This window comes from Brachycentrus maculatus, unplaced genomic scaffold, assembly GCF_059751285.1.
Source record: "Brachycentrus maculatus isolate JH-2025_06_01 unplaced genomic scaffold, ASM5975128v1 h1tg000142l, whole genome shotgun sequence".
NCBI classification, from domain to species: domain Eukaryota; kingdom Metazoa; phylum Arthropoda; class Insecta; order Trichoptera; family Brachycentridae; genus Brachycentrus; species Brachycentrus maculatus.
This window is the reverse complement of record NW_028280895.1, coordinates 1,561,636-1,583,499: the sequence shown is the minus strand read 5'-3', so window position 1 is coordinate 1,583,499 and position 21,864 is coordinate 1,561,636. Positions and strand designations below refer to the sequence as shown.

The 21,864-nt window shown below is 35.9% G+C and overlaps 1 protein-coding gene across 1 annotated transcript; it reads left to right on the top strand.

The window, feature by feature from the left end:
* Positions 1-12: 12 nt before the first annotated feature.
* LOC148309002 (dihydrolipoyl dehydrogenase, mitochondrial-like) lies at positions 13-13,479 on the top strand. Its single transcript, XM_088260756.1, has 13 exons — positions 13-149; positions 1,007-1,246; positions 1,363-1,506; positions 2,154-2,319; positions 3,491-3,648; positions 4,212-4,348; positions 4,429-4,516; positions 5,491-5,592; positions 6,519-6,656; positions 6,744-6,833; positions 7,839-7,897; positions 12,835-13,052; positions 13,310-13,479. The coding sequence occupies exons 1-13, from the start codon at positions 144-146 to the stop codon at positions 13,477-13,479; spliced, it is 1,716 nt and encodes a 571-aa protein (XP_088116882.1). The 5' UTR covers positions 13-143.
* The last annotated feature ends 8,385 nt before the right edge of the window (positions 13,480-21,864 follow it).

The following is a 21,864-nucleotide window of genomic DNA, read 5'->3' as shown; positions in this document are numbered from 1 at the left end:
GTTTGGAAATAACTAGTTTTGTTTTTTAACAGAGAGTGGGTCTACTGGGAGTCCGCAGCTATTCCACACACGATGCGGACCTGGTGGTTATCGGTACCGGCCCGGGGGGATACGTCGCAGCCATCAAGGCCGCTCAACTCGGCATGAAGGTACATACTCTCCTATTCACTTTGTATATGAGAAATGACAACTGTGAACAAAAATATATTTATTTATTTAAACTTCATGTACAGAAAAGATCCAACCAACCAAAAACAGACTAGTGATATTGGTCAAATCGTTTGATACCATATACAGCTGTTTGCAATCAGAGGGTAGATAGTGCTTGAACATTAAAAAAAAACGTAAATCATAAATTAATGATAATGAGGAAGGCAAAGGAAAAAGGGATTTTAGGGAAGGAAATAGAGGGAAAAACTAGGGGAGGAGGTTCGATGGACAGTTAGGAATCTATTGTCCATCAATAAATATCACCTTCTCCACCTAATTATGGTGACAAAAATTTGAGAATTTAGAGAAAACGAACTGGAATATATAACAGCCTCGAAGGTCAGTTTCAAATTTTTATAAACAAACACCAGTGTGTGGCCTCCTGCCCACTGGTGAAGGGACACTAAATGAAGAAGACTGGTGGGCCGACGGGACGCGAGTCTGCTACTGGATGAAAATTAAATCTGGAGATGTTTGACTCTTATCACATTGCTGTCGGACAGTTTTTTCATCAACCCCGACCCTTATCGCAAACCCAATTCTGATCTGTACAATATTTTTTGGCGTTCCTCGCGCTATACCATAAGTAAGTAAATAGAATGCTTATAAGCATCTCTCGCTCTGCCTGCCAATGTACTTATTTATTTTCTGTACATGAAGTTTAAATAAAAGACACTTTTAAGCGTTTCCCGCAAACAATGTGTTAATAATCAAATTGTTTTAATAATCTCATTACTTTGAGAGAGGAAATGTTAATAATATAAGTAAACAAAATGCAGTGTGGATATTATTGTAGGTTGTAGCAGTGGAGAAGGACCCCACCCTCGGCGGGACGTGCCTGAATGTGGGATGCATTCCTTCCAAGGCGCTCCTCAACAACTCCCATTACTACCACATGGCCCACGGAAACGACCTCAAGGAGAGAGGAATCGACGTGTCCAACGTCTCCCTGAACCTCGACAAGATGATGAGCGTGAAGGAAGGAGTTGTCAAATCTTTAACCGGAGGTATCGCTCAACTCTTTAAGAAAAATAAGGTACTAAAAATTATCATTGTAGAAAAGTCAGCATAGTGATTGTTAGTTACTTGCCGACTGAGGATGATTCGTACTGTAAAAAATAACCGATATTATTATGTCTATGTACTTTTCAGATAACGTCCCTGAATGGCCACGGCGAAATCACTGCCCCCGGACAAGTTACAGTTCAAAAAACCGATGGTACAGTTGACACGGTGAATACAAAAAATATCCTCATTGCGACTGGATCTGAAGTTACACCATTCCCCGGGATTACGGTATGGACATTGCTACACTTTGTGTTTGATTAATATCTATGAAAATATTAGGAATTTTCTCAAATGCATAATGAAGATTTAGCTAAATTTCAATTGAAAAATGGAGAACAATTTATTATTCATTCTATCAGACACTGGATTATTTACCCTACGGATGATATATCAATGTTATAGCTGTCTCATTTTGAGGTGAAACAAACATGGCGTAAGCTATATATATGGTATATATTTTACAAATTTCTCAACTGATGGCGCCACAGTCTGATGTACTTCCAAATGTACATATTGAATTGCCACTAACAAGTGAAAGGGATTCAAGACTATGGCATATATACAAGTTCCAAAAATTAATGCAATATGTATGTTAAATAATGGCAGAATGACGAACGTTACAGAAGTATATAAATTGATCACTTTAGCCAACCAAATGCTAGACCGTACACCTTGGGTTGCTCAGACTTCCATCTTCTTTCATAAAAATGATAGATGTTTCATCTCAAGTGGAGACCTGTAATAAAGTTAGAGTTTCTCGGTTCAGTGGGGAGGGGTTTAAATCAGAACAAAGTGCTATTATCACGAGACTCACTTGAGTTTCATGACAGAAATTACAATTGTATTTGGTTTTGCTGATCAGAATCTGGTTTTAGGTGGATGAGGAAACGATAGTGTCTTCAACCGGTGCTTTGAGTTTAAAAAAAGTTCCCGAACATTTAGTAGTCATCGGAGCCGGAGTCATCGGCCTGGAATTAGGATCCGTGTGGCAAAGATTAGGCGCTAAAGTTACAGCTGTCGAATTTCTGGATTCCATCGGAGGTACACATTTGAAAATTTACACATTTTATTATACATAATAAATTTATCTATTAAATATTATTTCAAGAAATAAAAACACTTTGTTTTTTTATCGACTCACTTTTTTATTATTAAAAACCAACTAGTTTCGGCAACTACCTGTTGCCCTCTTCGGGGTTTGTTTTATAACTAGTTAAAAAACAAACCCTGAAGAGGGCAACAGGTCGTTGCCGAAACTAGTTAGTTTTTAATAAAAAATATAAGAGGATCAAAAAAACAGTATTTTTATTTCTCCAAATAATCCATTAAAATAACCCACAACGTTAATGCTTTAAATAGTTAAAATATTATATATTAAATGTTAAATCAGACACTGATTTTTTGAGCCTACTAAGTTATATTTTATTTTTAAAAATACACGCAAATTTTTTGACAGTTGTTTCACCTAGTTATGCCATTTTCAAACAAATGTCGAACGACATACCACCATACAGCACAAATCATGTCGCAGGCCTCTTTCACATCATTTTTTTAGTTCTTCATATTGCATGTTTGCTTAAGATTTTGTTTAATAAACGACCCCTGTAATGCACCTTTACGGCACGTATAGTGCCCCAATCCAGCGGTTGCAATAATGCTGTGCAGTTTTGGTGAAAAGAATCCTACTCGTATATGCTTCAGCTGACAGGTTAATGTGTGAGCCAAACAATTGTCCATTAACAAAAGAATTTTTCTTCTTTCGTTTGACATTCGTTTCAAAATGCCATAACTAGGCGAAATAATTGTCACAATTAATTTTTTATGTGTTTTTTAACAATAAAATACAACTTAGTAGACTCAAAACATCAGTGTTTGATTTAACATTTAACAAATAAATTAAAATGGAGTTCTGCAAATTAACCGCCCTACACATACGAATGTACGTGATACGCGCGGTTTTTCTTCATCATTCCGCGCTAACTCGTATGACCTATGCGCACGAGAAAATATATCTGTTCCAAAAATATTTAATGTGTACCGGATACACTGACTAATTTTTGTCAGGTTTCATACCTGAAAATATTATGTGACAACAAACGTTGTGATTTTTTTGCTTGTTTATAAAAAATATGCCTGAAAATAACCCGAAGGTAGGGTGGTTAAACGCCAAATCTATAAATAAATAATAAACATTGTGATCTTTTTAATATAGGTGTTGGGATTGATATGGAGGTGGCCAAAACCTTCCAAAAAATATTGACTAAACAAGGATTGTCTTTCAAACTGGGAACAAAGGTATTAGGAGCGACAAGAAGCGGGAATACTATTAAAGTTGACGTGGAATCAGCTAAAGATGGAAAGAAAGATTCGGTGAGTAATAAAAATACATTTACAGTGTGCACTCAAGACCACTTGGAAAATCAGAATACATAGCTTGAAGAATAGGGTATTATCACTCGGGAGGAATATCTTATTCAACATACTCAACCTATAAAGGATTGTGTAAGACTCGTTTTGTATTTATAACAGCCGATATAATCAATATTTTCATTCATCATTTACTTTTGCAAAATTCACCTTCGTAAAAACATTGTTTTCGTAAGTTGGTAACGAATGACATCGCAGAAATGAATCCACACTACTACTATTACAGCTCCGTAAAGCAGATACATAAAGGGATACGCCCCATAACGTACCCGATGATGTAAAATTTGATGACGTATAGCGGTGTCCGTTTTTCGTTTTATTCAAATATCTAAAGTTTAAACCTTCATATCTCCCTTAGTTCTCTACAGATTTCAATAAGAATAGTACCCATAAATAGTCTTGTGATTTTTCGTATGAATTTATTAGCCAATAATAACACATCATGAGAATGATCCATTATGCATTCAGTGATCAGAAATGTAATAATGCAATGTTTGCTTTTGTAGCTCGACTGCGATGTTCTACTGGTGTGTGTCGGGCGGCGGCCGTACACTAAAGACTTGGGACTGGAGAAAATTGGAATCATCACAGATGCCAGAGGCAGGATTCCCGTCAATGAAACATTCCAGACCATCGTGTCCGGGTTTGTAACTAGCTTTACTCTCCGCAACCTTGGAGATCCTTCCTTGTACCGATTGTAATGTGAAATATTTATTCTTGTAGAGTGTACGCCATTGGAGACTGTATCCACGGCCCCATGTTGGCGCACAAAGCAGAGGACGAGGGAATAGTCTGCGTGGAAGGAATGACTGTAAGCGTACCTTCATTGCATATATGTAGCATCTAATCTTATCCGCACCCCAATGGTGGGCACTGCATCATATAAATACACTGTTATGTTGATCCTTAACACACGAAGGAAAGGTGATCAGCCCTCCGCTTCAGGTACCAGTCCAGGGTAATATTGAATAAATATTAGAGTGAAAAAATCACTTATACATATTTATTTGACCCTCCCGACCCTCGAACCCGGGACCTCCAGAACGGTAGCCAAACGTGCCGACCAATAAACTATAGAGGCGGACATCTAATATCATCTAATAGTTAAGAAATTATGAGAAATGCAAATTGGCAATTCTTAATTTGCTTCATATTGTCTGACCATTCCACTGGTTTTTACTTGTGTTTTTACTGGTTTTTAGTTGTAGTTGGATGCACTACCAGATGCACCACCCCCACGTTTTAAAACAACTTCCAATTTTCCAATATTTTTAAAAGATCTATCATCTATGATGATATAAAGAGGGACCAGATGAAGGATGCGAGATGCAGAATGCGAGAACCAATGAGACAGTCATGAGTGGTACCATAACAACTAGAGAAGGTTGTTTTGACTTATTCTTCTTCTGTGCGTGTCATGTCAGCTCCCCCTGATGTCGACTTGTCCCTGTCTCGGGCAGCTCTAGACAGAGCCTCAACAGTTATGATCCTCATCCTATCTTGTATGTTTCGGAGCCAGGAGATTCATCTTCTGTCCACACCTCTTCGACCGTCTATTATGTCTTTTATGATTAGGTGCTATAGCTCGCACTTCTCTCCTCTAAGCCCATGCCCCAGATAGGACATCTTCCGGACTTTGATAACTTTTGACTTTGGTGGGAATAAAAAACATAGGAAACCGAGTTACTAACTTTTTACGTATGTCTAAATTAAGGGTTGATATAGTCAAAGATGCAACTTTGGCAGTTCTTTTGTGCACATAAACAAGTTTGGTATGATTTTCAGGGCATGCCAGTCCATATCGACTACAATTGCGTTCCCTCTGTTATATACACACATCCCGAAGTCGGCTGGGTGGGCAAGTCTGAAGAGGATCTAAAGAAAGCCGTGAGTTATTTATAGATTTGGTATTTAATTTTTAAAACTCTCTTTTGATTTAATTTAAATATTGAATATTAAGTTTAAACGTTAATTTTTTAGAGTCTACTAAATTGTATTTTATTATTTAAACATTTAAAAATAAAATTTGTGACAATAGATTCTTCCTTTCCCCGAAAATGATTATTAAGTACCTACATGCCCCATTACCTATTGAACACTCGGCCTCACCCTCAACTAATGTTTTCTCCCATAAATTATTACTGCATGTGTTATAACTATTACTTAAATACCTAGAATTGTATCGCTATATATATTTTGTACACCATATGAAAATGTGGTTTAAAAATGTGAATATTCCTAAACGTTGCTTTTATTGACCATAGTTGAAGTTGTAATGTAACAATTTTGTATTGTTAGCTCTGTTATTATCTGAAAACGAGAAAAAAAATACATCACAAATAACCGCAATAGCTGGCTTGGCGACACAATCGCCGCGCAAGACGATCTGTGCACTACTGGCGGAGTAAACACGTTATGACATGCGTGTATAACAAAGCACGTCAGAAACGCAAGCAAGCAAGCACACACAGAAACATTTGTGTATTGGTTATTTTATTCCCAATTTTTTCATAAATTATTTATTTCTGTCTCTGAAAATGAATAACTTTATATTATAATACGTAATTATATTACGGAAGAATACTAAAGTTCTAGGCCTGTATCTATTATATTCTATATTGATATTCTCATTTGAAAAGTCGAGTTGTAGTAAATACATATCACCGGTAGGGGAAGGTTAATGGTAAAATACAATTTAGTAGATTCTAAAAATGAATGTTTGATTTTGATATTATATATACATATCAGTTGTATTATTATTAACCATGTCAATTTACTTACCGCAGTATTGTGTCAATAAATAATGTTTTCAGGGTATTGCGTACAAAGTTGGAAAGTTCCCCTTCATGGCTAACTCTCGAGCAAAGACAAACAACGAAACTGAAGGATTTGTAAAGGTTTTGGCTGATCAAGCGACTGATAGAATCCTCGGAACTCACATCATCGGTCCCGTGAGTATTGTACCATTTCTTTAAATTGAATATTCAATATTAGACTAAAACATGAATAAATGTATTTACATGCTTGTTGTGGTGCAGGGTGCTGGTGAGCTGATCAATGAAGCAGTCCTGGCGATAGAATACGGAGCGGCAGCGGAAGACGTCGCCAGAGTGTGCCACGCTCATCCGGTAATACATACATTTATTTAAAACATGAACTATCAGCAAGAGAGTGCTTGTAAACCAAACTATTTGTGTATTTTTTTATTATTAGGGTTTTTTTACCCCTAGCCTATGGAGTAGTTTTTGTCAATACTCTTCTTAGATTGTTATCGAAATGTCAAAAGTTAAAACTTACCTTAATTTCCCAACTTTCTCAGAATTATTCATTCACTTTATCTTTTGTTAACACTAATCGTAATTTAAAAGAAAGTATTTCATTAATTTATTTGGCAGTCATGTTGGGGTAAAATGTACCCATTTTTAATTTAAGTTTTACTTAGTATATATCGCTATTTATTAAAATTATCATTTTTAAATACGGTGTGTGAAAATGATGCAGAATGCATAATACATACTTTATTCACACATACAAGGTCTGTTCAAAAAGTATCCGAACATAATTTTTACTGGCAAAACAAATAACGCTTTGAGGGCGGAGCTTAGCATGACCGTTTGTAGGTATACCTAGTGGTCATTTTCAATTTTTTTCATGACCATAGTGCCACTTAGCCGCTGCCACGCTGTTGAAGAGTGAGCACGTGTACGCTATTGTCGTCGGATTTAAGTTTTGACAGAAAAAGTTGAACAACTATTAAAGTTGCATTAAGCATCAAATTTTCTTTAAAGCTTGTCGATTCTCAAGTGGAAACTATCCACAAAATTTAAAAAAAGTGTTTGGGGACGAAGCAATGGGGACCACACAGATAAAAGAGTGGTATAACTGCTTCAAAGATGGCCGCTCATCAGTGGAGAGTGAAACACTATCCGGTAGGCACTTAACATCCAAAAATGATGTTGTCATTGATCAAGTAAGGACCCTGGCATGCAAGATCGTCGAATAACGTTCTCTGAAGAGAACTTGCTGATGAAGTGAGCATTAGTGTTGGATCCATTCATTCCATTTTAACCGAAGATTTGGCCCTCAGAAGGGTCTTAGCAAAATTTGTGCTAAATTTGCTGACAATTGAGCAGAAGCAACTTCGTGTGGAGATCGCACAGGAAATGCTGGAGACTGTGATCGATGATCTCAAGTTTCTCAATTATTATTTATTTTAGGAGAACTAAAGTAATGAATGATAAATTATATCTTAATGCTGTAAATTGAGGACTTTTGAGTATTTGTCTCTTTTGCTGTGCACAGTATCATTTAATTTATTTTATATTCTTTTGATTGGATTATTGTATATATTTCGCAAAATGCTGTGTAAAGTGTTACAATTTTTTTTTATAACTAATACTATAATTATAACGTATTTAATATTACCTTATCATAGAACGTTTGCATTTCTGTTGCCTAATTTTATACCCGGCCATTATTTTATCATTTTATTAAAAATATTGTACTATTATAATATATGATTTCACCACAAACAATTAATTTTGAGTTAACTTTTTTTTTCTAAATCTCTAGGTATTTTTGTTGTAAGCACACTATCTGTTAGCAATAATATATAAAAGTATCATTGTTTTTAAATATTGTCTTATTTTTCCTATCCCAATCACAAGGATCATTTGCAGATCGCAGTTGTAAGACAACAATCTAATCAGATGACAAACCTAACCGCAACAATATCCATGCCATCTCTCAGTGTGGCAAAACGATGCATCATAGATGTTCGAATGCTGAAATGTGTCGTCTACTTGCAAAATCCGCCAGATCCATGCAATTTGATTCTTCAAAAAATGCAAAATTCTCCGGGTAACATTTGTGTTTAAAAGATTCGTCTATCTTTAGATAAAATATTGTGAAATAGAGAATTTTAGCATTTATTTAGATTTTTTTTCAGTATATAAAAAAAATATAAGAGACAAACCAATAATGACGTCACCTTAATTTTTTACCTATCCCCGCTCTCTGATTTGCTGATATGGGTCAGTAGGCAAGTTCCATGAATATAGCGGAATTTGAAATACCTACAACACTTTTTTTAGGAGGGTTTTTAAGTATATAAATATTTTAAACAATAAACCCACAATTGGCATTCCGATAAGAGTATTTATTTTAAAATCATATAAAATTGGATCTGGCGGATTTTGAAAGTCGGCGACACCAATAAGGAAAGAATTAAAACTCACAATTAGCATTCCTATAGACATTTTTTCCACTGAGCTCGGATTCCAAATGTATGCTTTTTTATTTGTTACCGTAAACTACATGTAAATCATCCTTTCTAGAAAAGGTACCCATTTTTATAAATTAAAATACTTACAGGGAATACAATGATTCATGCGGAGAAAGGATTCATGTAAATTTCAATATATTGTACATTTTTCAAATCATGTCCTAAAAATAACAAGTTGTAGCACATATCGCTCACTCCTTTCAATAATGTCACATATAAAAAATCGACAATTTTAAGTTGAGCATGTTTTCGGAATGCCCAGAAAATGTACTATATCCCAGCAAAAGCGGTATATTTTAAACTTAATATTTACCCGCTACAGGGCAGAGAGTGCTGTTTTTGCATTTTGTAGAAAAGGTATTGTTTAATTATTTTTTTAAATATCCAAAATATTTTTCCAATGGAGAAAAAAACCTTCAGGTTTTACCTAAAAAGATCTGTTTCACAGTAAAAAGTTCAATAAGTGGCTTGATATTTACTTTTAATACATTGTATTATATTTTTAAACTTTAAAGACACAGCATTATACAAATATATAATTTTATATATTGTAATTTAGATTTCCAAGACAAAAATAACCATGATTCAGAATTATCATTATTTAATCAGAAACTGTCTAATGAAAAGTCGGAGGTAAACAATATTATAAAAACACATTCAGTGAAAATAACTTGATTATTTTTCATCCTCTAGCTTAATATCTACATAAAATAAATATATTTTTAATACAATTGGGAACTATACATATGTGTTATATATAATAATAACTTTTCAACTTATATGAACTCAATCCAATGAAAAAGGTCAGTGTTCACCAAGTGAATACTAACCTTTTTTTATTGTTTTACAATTTCTATGATATTCTGTCATACAGGTTTGATCAAGATTTGTCAGTCATTATTGTAGTACATTGTTGCTAGATTACCGTCTTCTAGTACCAGGTCACAGACTAACTATTTTATATAAAGACCGCCAACTACCTCGATTTTTTATGGCTGGAAGTGATATTCGCCAGCGGCTGGAAGTGACGTAAACGGCTAGAAGTACTAAGCTCCCGGCTGGGCGTGACTTCACCGCGGCTGAATGTCAAATCCACCCGCCGAAATATTTATCATTCATTTTTCAGGTTAAATGGTATTTATATTGAAATTTGTTGTATAACATATTTTCAAAATTATAATATTAATATTACAAAGAAGATATTTCACTATCTAAATTTATTTATTTCAGTGTAAACAAAAATAGAAAGGTCACGGCTAAAACGCGACATTTATAAAAAGAGTTCAGGCGATTAATAATGGTTACTCAACTCAGCCTTACAATGGTAAATGGTAATGGTAACTTTTTTGAAATTATTATCCCAAACTATGTATAAATATAAAGCTTTTCAACAAAAACAAAAACGATAGAATTTTCAAATTACTATATTATATTTAAAATTCTAGAAAATACAATATTTTAAAAGGGCGGGAGGAGTGCCCACCACTTTCTGAAGTTATGTTTCTTAACGGGGGTGCCAGCGCCCCTTTGTGGGCGTTTTGGAAGTCTGGCTAGGCGTTTTTAAATTTTTTGCATTTGGGGGGTGCTGCAGAAGTTCAAGAAAGCGTTGTGTTAAGTAAGAAAAACTACACTTTCATACGCAAAATTTAACTTTAACTTTGGCATAATACTCAATATTATGAAGTTCTTCATAGACGGATTTCTATTTTTCTATCGATAATTGTCTATAACCATAGTCTGTCTATATTTATTTGAAATATTTGAACAACTTGTTGGTATCTCGTATTTTTCGTTCCCGTTTTGGTGTTTTTGTTAGTGTATTAGTGTGTCTCGTCATTTTCTGGTCGTTTTTTGAACAATCTGACGTTTACGAGTCGACCCCCCCTGTACCAGGTAGAGAGAGCAGTAATTGTAATTTAAAATTCATTTTGATTTTTGGGTCCACATAGAATGAGTACTTGTCTTGGAGTAGGTACCCATGTACAGCGAGCATTCTTTGCAATTTAAAATTAGAATTTATTTTCAAAGCCATTTTAAATTTTGGGTCCACATAGAATGAGTACTTGTCTTGGAGTAGGTACCCATGTACAGCGAGCATTCTTTGCAATTTAAAATTAGAATTTATTTTCAAAGCCATTTTGAATTTTGGGTCCACATAGAATGAGTACTTGTCTTGGAGTACCTATGTACAGCAAGCATTCTTTGCTTTTCAAAATTGGAATATCCTTTCAAGGCCATTTTAAATTTTGGTCCCACTCCGAATGAGTAGTTCTCTTCCATATCGGTTTTTTAGCATGAATATACCCGCATCATTCATTGGCATATTTTTTAACGTGTTGTACAAATTTTTTCCAAATTCTCACAAAATATTTTTATAATGTGCCCGATGATGGTGGTAATTAATAAAAAAATTCAATCAATGCGTAAATGTTTTATGGAGGAATACCTGAACTGAAACTAATTAAACAAACTAAAATCTGAACTTATTATTTATTACATTTATGGAGATATTACATACAATGTGTACTTGTTACACATTTACAGAAAGGAAGGGTTAAAAACCATTATTTAGTTTAAAAATATATATTTGTGATCCCATAGGGTGGCTTGTGTACTACACTGAATTTTACCGTCCGGCAGTCCGTTTAAAAAAAATAAATAAAAGATACTACGACAGTTTAGCGTGATCGAATATACGCGCACCGTGATTACGCATCGATCGAGCGCACCGATCCGAAAAAAGAAAGACAAAAGCACAAGTCAATCCAAGCCAATCATCCGTTTTATCATGCTAACTGAAGTGCCGGACGGTAAAATTCCGTGTAGTGCGCAAACGCCCTTACAAGGGTACTTGAAACAGACATTCACTAAGAATTGTGTATAAACATATAAAGGATTGTATACCACTTTAAACATTCGTACGCATTGCTTATTTTGCATAATAAATTAATATTAACATATTGTGGAAACATTTTAATTAAAAGCATCTTTTACATACTGTTGTTAGAGAGCGGGAGACACTTACAAGCGTTCTACTTGCTTACTTTTTATTTACTGACTGGATCCTGGCGTGTGCCAACGGGATCCCAGGGCGTGACTATGTGAACTATCACCGCGTCCACATCAACTGCTTGCCGTCGAGAACCCAAACAACACGCCGGCGGCGTGTAAGGGCGGACGGTAAACGACACAGTCGATCGAGTGCCAGGCGAGGTGCATGATAACCGAAACTGGCGCTCATATCATTCAGAACTGCATCCGTACGGTTTGTTTACAGTCCTGCCCGCGTGCGTACGCACGCGGGCAGGACTGTAAACAAACAACGCTTTGGCTGCAGGAAGCAACATAACCTTCTCTCTCCATCCCCTCTCCAACTTTCCATTGTAAAAATTGTAAATAGAAACTCTCCTTTTCCCGCTCTATGCATAATGATTGAAAAAAGTGTTCTGAATGTCACTGTGAAGAAATTCAATTAAGCAAGGGAGTAACTATTACTAACCAAGCAAAAAGCGCTGTTTACCATTTGGCAATATATAATAACTAAAAATGTTAATGAAATTTGACAATGATCCCCCGCACCACAAAACAATATCCCAATAATGAATACAAACAACAAAGCCTCGGACGGTATTAATGTAGAGCCCACAGGCCCCGCATTATTGTTGGGCGGGCGAGTCGAACGCACTGACCTCTCGGAGGGTGCAGACGTGCTCTCGACTCGGCTGACAGCCTCCGCGTCTGATGACGCTCAGGTCATTGCTGTGACATTCGAGTGCGAGCTTTGTGTCCCGAACTGCGTGTTTTCCACGAAAATCGGACTGAGGGTTCACAGTCTCTTAACATAGGGAAGTGACCAACGAGGAAATCTCGGTGGGCCGAACGAAAGGTCGGTACATCGACGCAGAGGTGGAGCCATGGGCTAGATGCGAAGCTTTCCTCATCACCTCGGGGAAAACCGACAGGGTGAACCAGCGGTTATTGAATCCTGCCAAGCGCGGGCAGATCTCTCGACGCAATCAAGCTACTAAGGAGTCGCGGAGAATAACGCCCCCACTGATAGCCAGTGCGCCAACGGTAGCCAAGTGGGCTACCAGGCGGCTGAACTAGAGTGGTGGGCGAGTGCTGTAGCTGAGTTCACACGCTCAGGTTGTGGCAGGCACATCAATAAGACGCTGTACGCTAAAAGCGTGGACTTTTAGATTTATTTGGCCGGATGTTAGATGACATTTGCAAGATCCGATATATGAAGGCTTACAGGGATACCTTGGGCGGGATACCGGTCTGCTGAGCTGATTTCGGTGATTAATCTATCTCTAGCAGGGATGGACGTGGAAAAGATATTCACGAGGTGGTTATCTAAAGTCTATCCCGAGAGGCCGGCCCCCCGACGTGAAAGAGTACAAAAAGATGACTTTACCGAAGGAAAGAGCAGACGTAAACAGAGACGCGAGAAACGACGTAGAGAATACTGGGCCGCTCAGGCACAATAGACATAGGAGAGTTCTCACCGAGGAAGATGGTAATTCAATTCAATTCAATTCAATTCAATTCAATTCAATTTATTCAATAATTAATATATACATTACAAACAAACATTTAAGGCGTATACATTAAAAAAACAAATTAAAAATTACACAAGAAGACTCTTGTTAAATGTGTAGAAGAATCTCGCTTCGGAAAACTCCTTCGGACACATGGAACAGATCAATATCCAATGTGATATTGTTCAACATAGCGGTAGCTCTTCCTACAGGCATAACCATCGGCAGGTTGGTCCTGTGTATAGGAATGTGAAACAATCTATGTCGACGCTGTCTTAGGTAACTATCGGGAACATACAGACCAATGCTCTGGATAATTTCAGGATTATCGATCATACCGCGCAACAATCGATAAAAATGCGTAATCAAATACGCATTCCTTCTAGTCTTTAAACTATTGTAGCCAAGCATACCCTGGAGAAACTGGGTCGGGTAGAGCCAAGGATAATAGCCGTACTCTCTCATGTAGAGATACCTCAAAAACTTCTTTTGGACTTTCTCTACCATAAGAGAGTACTTAAGCTCGTGTGGCCCCCAGATCATCGAGCCACTCTCGAGTCTACTTCGCACCAAGGAGTTATAAAGAGTTCTCAGCACGCGGGTATTTTCGAAAACCCTGGCAGTACGCAGAACAAATCCTAGCATTTTCAATGCATTACCACTGACTGTCTCTATATGATCGTGAAATGTCAGGGTGCTCACAAATCTAACGCCCAGATCCCTAACATTCGATGCTCGCATCAGATTTTGGTCGTTCATTTTGTAGCGATAAAATAATGTTTTTTGGGCCCTAGTGAAAGACGTGATCGAACACTTGGAAACATTAAACATTAATTTGTTTCGTCTTCCCCATTCACATATATTTGATATATCTGCTTGGAGAAGACGAAAATCATCAAAAGTTGTCACCTTTAAGAAAAGCTTTAGGTCATCCGCAAATAACAAAAACCGTGAGTTTAAAATTACATTCTTGATATTATTAATGAAAATAGAAAACAATAATGGACCCAGGTTAGAACCTTGCGGGACACCCGAGAAAGTATTGAAGGACTCTGACGCAAATAGACCGTAGGAGACGTATTGGTTTCTGTTTTGAAGGTAGCTCGCCATTAATTTTAGCATACCATCTGAGAAACCGATCTCATACAGCCTCTTCAATAAGACATCATGGTTGACTGTATCAAAGGCCTTGGCGAAGTCATTATATGAACAGTCTACCTGATGTCCCGCGTCTAGAGCTTCTGTGACGTAATTCGTAAAAACCATCAGATTTGTTTCAACCGATCGGCCTTTCCTGAATCCATGTTGTTCATCAATTATAAACGGCTCTACTCGGGAAGCGACGATTTTACTTATTATGATTTCAAATACCTTAGCTGGTGCAGAAAGAACAGCTACAGGTCTATAATTTTCTACGGATGACTTAGAACCACTCTTATGTATAGGAGTAACCTTTGACATCTTCCATGTTTCCGGGAAGACCCCTGTATTCACTGAAAGATTATATAAAAAACAAAGTGGTCTTTTAATCAAATCCACGCAGCCTTTTAGGAAGAAAGTTGGAATGAAATCTGGACCAAGAGAATTAGTGTTACTTAGATTTTTTATAGTGTCGGCCACATCTTTCTCATTGATATTACAAACATCAATAAACTGCGCACCGGTCGGCGAACATTTCTTGGCAATGCTAATATCAAGAAGCGGAGGTTCATTACTATATACAGTCTTAAAATGACCTGCAAACGCCTCGGCAATGTCTGCACCCCGTACTATTTTTTCACCCCACGTCATGGAGTTAATATTCCCACCATCCGCCTTTTGAGACTTTATGTAGTCCCAAAAAGTATTTGGATCCTGAAGAATACCATTTTCCATGCTGGTAATGAACTCCCGGTATGCTAATCGAATGCTACGTCTCACGACAGATCTGTAACGTCCAAACATCTCATAATCACTGTGGCAGCCAGAAGCTTTCCATTTCTTATGATAGAAATGCTTAGTCTGTATGTCTCTAATAATATCCCTAGAAAACCACTTCGGATATCGCCTTCCACCAGCAGCCTGAGATCTTCTAGGGAAGCAGGAATCAAATATACATTCAACAGTATAATAAAAATATTGTACCGCCTCGTTTACATCCGATTTGTTATACAGATCTCCCCAATCAATACAGTCCATGAGGTAATATAGCTGGCCGAAGTCGCCTTTGTGGAAGTTCCAGCCCCTCCGACGAACCGTACCCTCCCCGGGAACTCTGGATCGATTGGGGCGATCTGCAATCGGATTGTAACAAAATTCAAGTGCGGGGTGGTAATTATCTTCTCTCGTAAGAGGTGATAATGATCGAAGTACATCAATCGCCCTTCTACTAAACACTAAATCCAAAGTTCTACTTTTAAAGTTCAAAATATTATTATACTGTGTGAGACCCAACATCGAGCACAGAAAAGTGAGGTCATCTTCTACACTTGTAATATTTCTTGCCGACTGTAGGTTAAAATCACCCAATATAATAATATTTCTACCTTGAAGTAGCTCTAAACTGGACAGTACCTTGTCGAAGAACAATCGATATACTTCAGTCTCACTCGCCGGAGGAAAATATAATACGCAGATGAACGTAATATCGAGATCGCATGTAAGTTTTACCCAAAGATCTTCATTGGACGTTTCCAAAATAGAAAAACGCTCGACTTGCAAGTTTTCTCTATTTCTCACAGCCAATAAACACCCTCCACCCTGCCTGTGGCCACCGCGGTCTCGTCTTACTATTGTAAAGTTACTATCAAAAAGTTCGGAATCAAAAACGCCAGCGTTTAACCAGGTCTCGGTCAGTGCTATGACATCAAGGTCACTGGCCGAAACACCAATGTGGGCTCCCCGCCCCTCGAGGAGTTCGTCAAAGCTTAGAGAACATTATTTTATCATTTTATTAAAAATATTGTACTATTATAATATATGATTTCACCACAAACAATTAATTTTGAGTTAACTTTTTTTTCTAAATCTCTAGGTATTTTTGTTGTAAGCACACTATCTGTTAGCAATAATATATAAAAGTATCATTGTTTTTAAATATTGTCTTATTTTTCCTATCCCAATCACAAGGATCATTTGCAGATCGCAGTTGTAAGACAACAATCTAATCAGATGACAAACCTAACCGCAACAATATCCATGCCATCTCTCAGTGTGGCAAAACGATGCATCATAGATGTTCGAATGCTGAAATGTGTCGTCTACTTGCAAAATCCGCCAGATCCGTGTAATTTGATTCTTCAAAAAATGCAAAATTCTCCGGGTAACATTTATGTTTAAAAGATTCGTCTATCTTTAGATAAAATATTGTGAAATAGAGAATTTTAGCATTTATTTAGATTTTTTTTCAGTATTTAAAAAAAATATAAGAGACAAACCAATAATGACGTCACCTTAATTTTTTACCTATCCCCGCTCTCTGATTGGCTGATATGGGTCAGTAGGCAAGTTCCATGAATATAGCGGAATTTGAAATACCTACAACACTTTTTTTAGGAGGGTTTTTAAGTATATAAATATTTTAAACAATAAAACCCACAATTGGCATTCCGATAAGAGTATTTATTTTAAAATCTTATAAAATTGGATCTGGCGGATTTTGAAAGTCGGCGACACAAATAAGGAAAGAATGCAAAGCCAAAATAAGCATTATCAATAAAATGAAGAAAGGTGTGTTGGGATGGTTTGACCATTTGGAACGAATGAGGAAAGAACCGTAAAACAAATTTATGAGGTGAATTTAGTTGGAAATAGGAGCAGAGAAAGACCGAGGAAAACATGATCAAGTATTTCAAATACCCAAAAGTGGTCAGATCAGGAGTCGGAATAATCGGCAGTATGAGGAGATACATGAATAAGGAAGAGACAAAGATTTTTTGAAAAGGCAGATTGGTGTGGCATTCTATTCTCTTTGCCTATCTGCAGGTGTAGGCAGAAAATAGAAGCAGCGTGACGGTTAGTTAATTTATACATAAAGGGGTACTTATATCATATGTGTCCGCCTCCATAGTGTAATGGTCAGCTGGAGGTCCCGGGTTCGATTCCCAGGGAGGGTCAAATAAAAGTGATTTTTTCACTCTAATATTTATTCAATATTACCTTGGACTGGTACCTGAAGCGGAGGGCTGATCACCTTTCCTTCGTATGTTAACTAATGATTAAGATAACACTGCGTTTATATGATGCAGTGCCCTATGCACCATTGGAGTGCGGATAAGGGGGTTCAGAATATATCATATATTTACAACATTTTGAGTGTGTCCAAATACTTGTTCACAAATCTGGATTATCTCCGATTAAAGGAGTATTTTTCATATTATTTTTTGACATCTCATCAAAGATGAAGAAGAATATGAATTTACATGTGTAAAGTGATCACTTAAACCAGCCTATGACGGTCGTCAGCCTCATAAATGACATCCATAGTCTTCTTCATCTTTGATGAGACGTCGAAAAATAATATTTCATATATTATTTAATGTCATGTTTTTACTAATAATACAGAAAAAAAAAATTGAATTAGAGGATAAAAAAAAAAAACCTTTTCTAAAGTTATTTATTGATAAATATCTGCATATATGTTGCGAATATAAAATTTCATGCATCAAGCAATTTCAATACATTTATATATAATTTTCGTGTCGGCAAGAATATAAAACAACTTAAAATTGCCATCTTCCTGTTGTGCCACTCACGGAAGGGCACTCGTTGGATATTGTGGTAAATTTTACTTAGTCTGCAAAGTGACTGACCTAGGGCGCTTGTCCACTACCCGGAATTCCGTGCAATTTTACCGTTCGGCACGTCAGTTAGCGTTTTAAAACAACGATTGGCTTGTGGTTTTGTCCATCTTTCTTCGGATCAGAGCTCTTGATCGGTGCGTGAACATGTTGCGCGTAAATTCAATCACGCTAAACTGTCGTAGTCGTTTTCATTTTTCAAAACCGGACTGCCGGATGGTGAAATCCCGTGCAGTGGACAAACGCCCTTAATGCTACAGTAGAACCACTCAAATTCCCTTCAACATTGTCTTAAAATAATTATTGATTGGTATTCTTTCTCCTCGTAGAATGGGGCAAACTACTCGAGCTTTCTTTACTTTACAATATCTATAGATTCGATTTCTTCAGTTCTTTGGACACGTTGCACATGCAATGAGTGTAGCCTGGAACGGCTGGTTGTGATCGGTAACCTGGAAGACAGGGAGAAGAAGATCCCCACACGATGGACCGATCAAGTTAAGGCAGCAGCAGGCACCTCGGTGGTTGGAGCTCTACGTGCAGCGCAGTCAAGGGATAACTGGAGAAGAGTCATTGCTTCCACAAGGGTCACAACCCTCAGTAATGAGGAATAAGACGGAGAAGAATCTACAGATTATTGAAATTTTTCCGTGCATCTTAACCGTTTGGAACTCTCCAACGCCATATGTTATTATTCGATTATTTTATTTAAATTTAAAAGAATAACATATATAATGGGATGACAACAGTTAAGGCGCTTTTCAGAGTTGCCCATGACGGACACATTCTCAAGTTATAGTCCATGTCGGGTAATTCGACATGGCACATAAAGAAGAAGAAGAATGTGTATTTAAATAAATATAATGGCAAGATTATATTTTCAACTAAGAAATTAAATCATATTTGATATTCAGTTAATATTGTTGCACTTAAAATAATTGACAGTTAAAGGGATTCTGAAACAAATATGTATATTCATTCTAATAATTCATAGTGAAAAACGGGCTCTTTTCGCAACTGGCTTTTTAGACATTTAACCATACATAAAAAAATTAAAACAATGATGAATTGAAAGGTTTATAAATATGAATAGACCATAGGTCATGAAAAACATATTTGAACTGCATTTAAAATGTGCATATTAAGTGATTCACTGTGCACTCTGTCACATCAAATGCAAGACACTTTTTCCACTGAGCTCGGATTCCAAATGTATGCTTTTTTATTTGTTACCGTAAACTACATGTAAATCATCCTTTCTAGAAAAGGTACCCATTTTTATAAATTAAAATACTTACAGGGAATACAATGATTCATGCGGAGAAAGGATTCATGGAAATTTCAATATATTGTACATTTTTCAAATCATGTCCTAAAAATAACAAGTTGTAGCACATATCGCTCACTCCTTTCAATAATGTCACATATAAAAAATCGACAATTTTAAGTTGAGCATGTTTTCGGAATGCCCAGAAAATGTACTATATCCCAGCAAAAGTGGTATATTTTAAACTTAATATTTACCCGCTACAGGGCAGAGAGTGTTGTTTTTGCATTTTGTAGAAAAGGTATTGTTTAATTATTTTTTTAAATATACTAAATATTTTCAAATGGAGAAAAAATCTTCAAGTTTTAACTTAAAAAACCTGTTTCACAGTAAAAAGTTCAATAAGTGTCTTGATATTTATTTTTAATACATTGTATTATATTTTTAAACTTTAAACTTTAAAGACACAGCATTATACAAATATATAATTTTATATATTGTAATTTAGATTTCCAAGACAAAAATAACCATGATTCAGAATTATCATTATTTAATCAGAAACTGTCTAATGAAAAGTCGGAGGTAAACAATATTATAAAAACACATTCAGTGAAAATTACTTGATTATTTTTCATCCTCTAGCTTAATATCTACATAAAATAAATATATTTTTAATACAATTAGGAACTATACATATGTGTTTTATATAATAATAACTTTTCAACTTATCTTTGGTTACACTTTTTACAATAACTTATCAATAAAAAAAATTAAGATAATTTTGAAATAATTAAATAACACTAAGAGCTGCAGTACTTTATTTAATCTTCTGATGTCATAGTAGATCCTTGACCACTGATCACCACATGAGGCTGTTCTCCACAATGACTAAACCCCGCAAAATATAAAAAAAAACTTCATGTGTTAATTTAATGTACCTGGATTTCGCCTTTTCACTTTAAAATAAATCTTTAGCAACAGAGGTAAAGTAAAATCTATTTATAATTTCTAATACGTCGCTATAAAATTTAATTACACTGAATTTGAGATTTTGATAGCTTTATAATGTTGACTAACATACATAAGTACTTTATATAACAATCATTTCAAGGTAGAAGAATTACAGTCGTTCTGTGAGGGTTTACTAAATTTACATTAAAATGCTAAATTATATCCTATTTTTATCATTATTTCATTACGATATACAGTAAAACCTCTATCTATCGTTTTTAAAGGGACCTATTGAAATAAACTATGAATGCGGGATTGAGAAATCAATACACAAGGAGATACCATTGAGTAAAGATACTGTCCTCCCAATCTGCATAACCATTGCTAGGTTAAAGTTCTAAGAAGAATACAAAGTTATGATGTAAGTAATGTATTTATTTAAAAAAAATAATAAGCTGAACAGAACCAAAAAATATTTCAGTTTATTGCATTGTAAATAATCTGTGATCAAAATTTTTTTTTACTGTTTTATTTCCTGTTGTAAGTCCTTTTTTTTTACTGTTGTAAGTCAACGGTATATTTTTGGTTTTGCAAATAATATTTTTTTCTGCATCAGTTATTGAATGTGCATAGTAGAAATTTTCTTTCAAAGAGTGTGCATGCTTCTGAAACTAAAGGTACAGGTGGCGGCTCCTTTTCATTAATATCGACCTCTTTTGTTGTGTCTGTCAACCTTGCGTCACACAAGCTTTCGATAGTTTCTATCCTACACGTTTTGTTACAAATGTAAAAAAATTAAATAATAAAAACCCTTATCCGCATCCCAATGGCGCATAGGGCACTGCGTCATATAAACACAGTGTTATCTTGATCATTTACACATGAAGGAAAGGTGATCAGCTCTCCGCTTCAGGTACCAGTCCAGGGTAATATTGAATAAATATTACAGTGAAAAAATCACTTATTTACTTTCCCCCCCTGGGAATCAAACCCGAGACCTCCAGAGCGGTAGCCGTTCGTGCTGACCATGACAAAATTAGGAATTTTTAAAAAAATATATCAAATACGCAGCGTAATTTAAACGATAAATGAATGCGGTAAAATGGTGATAGAGAAACGATCGATGCGATCTATTTTGTATGAAATTAATTAGAGGTAGGAGAAATTAACGACAAATCCGGGAAAATGATTATTCGAGGAACGATAGATAGATGAGACATTTGGTAATTTGTGTAAAGTCTAAGTTTGTCATAAAAGCCCTCTTATATTAAAATTTTACCTCTAAAATTATAGATTATATTTTTAAATATGCATGTTTATAGAAAAAGTACAATATCA

Excerpts from the sequence above, each read along its gene's own strand:
- LOC148309002 (XM_088260756.1), top strand. Across the intron at positions 4,349-4,428 it reads TTCCAGACCATCGTGTCCGG|AGTGTACGCCATTGGAGACT; the intron begins GTTTGTAACTAG and ends TTATTCTTGTAG. Across the intron at positions 7,898-12,834 it reads ACTGTGATCGATGATCTCAA|GGAAGTGACCAACGAGGAAA; the intron begins GTTTCTCAATTA and ends CTCTTAACATAG.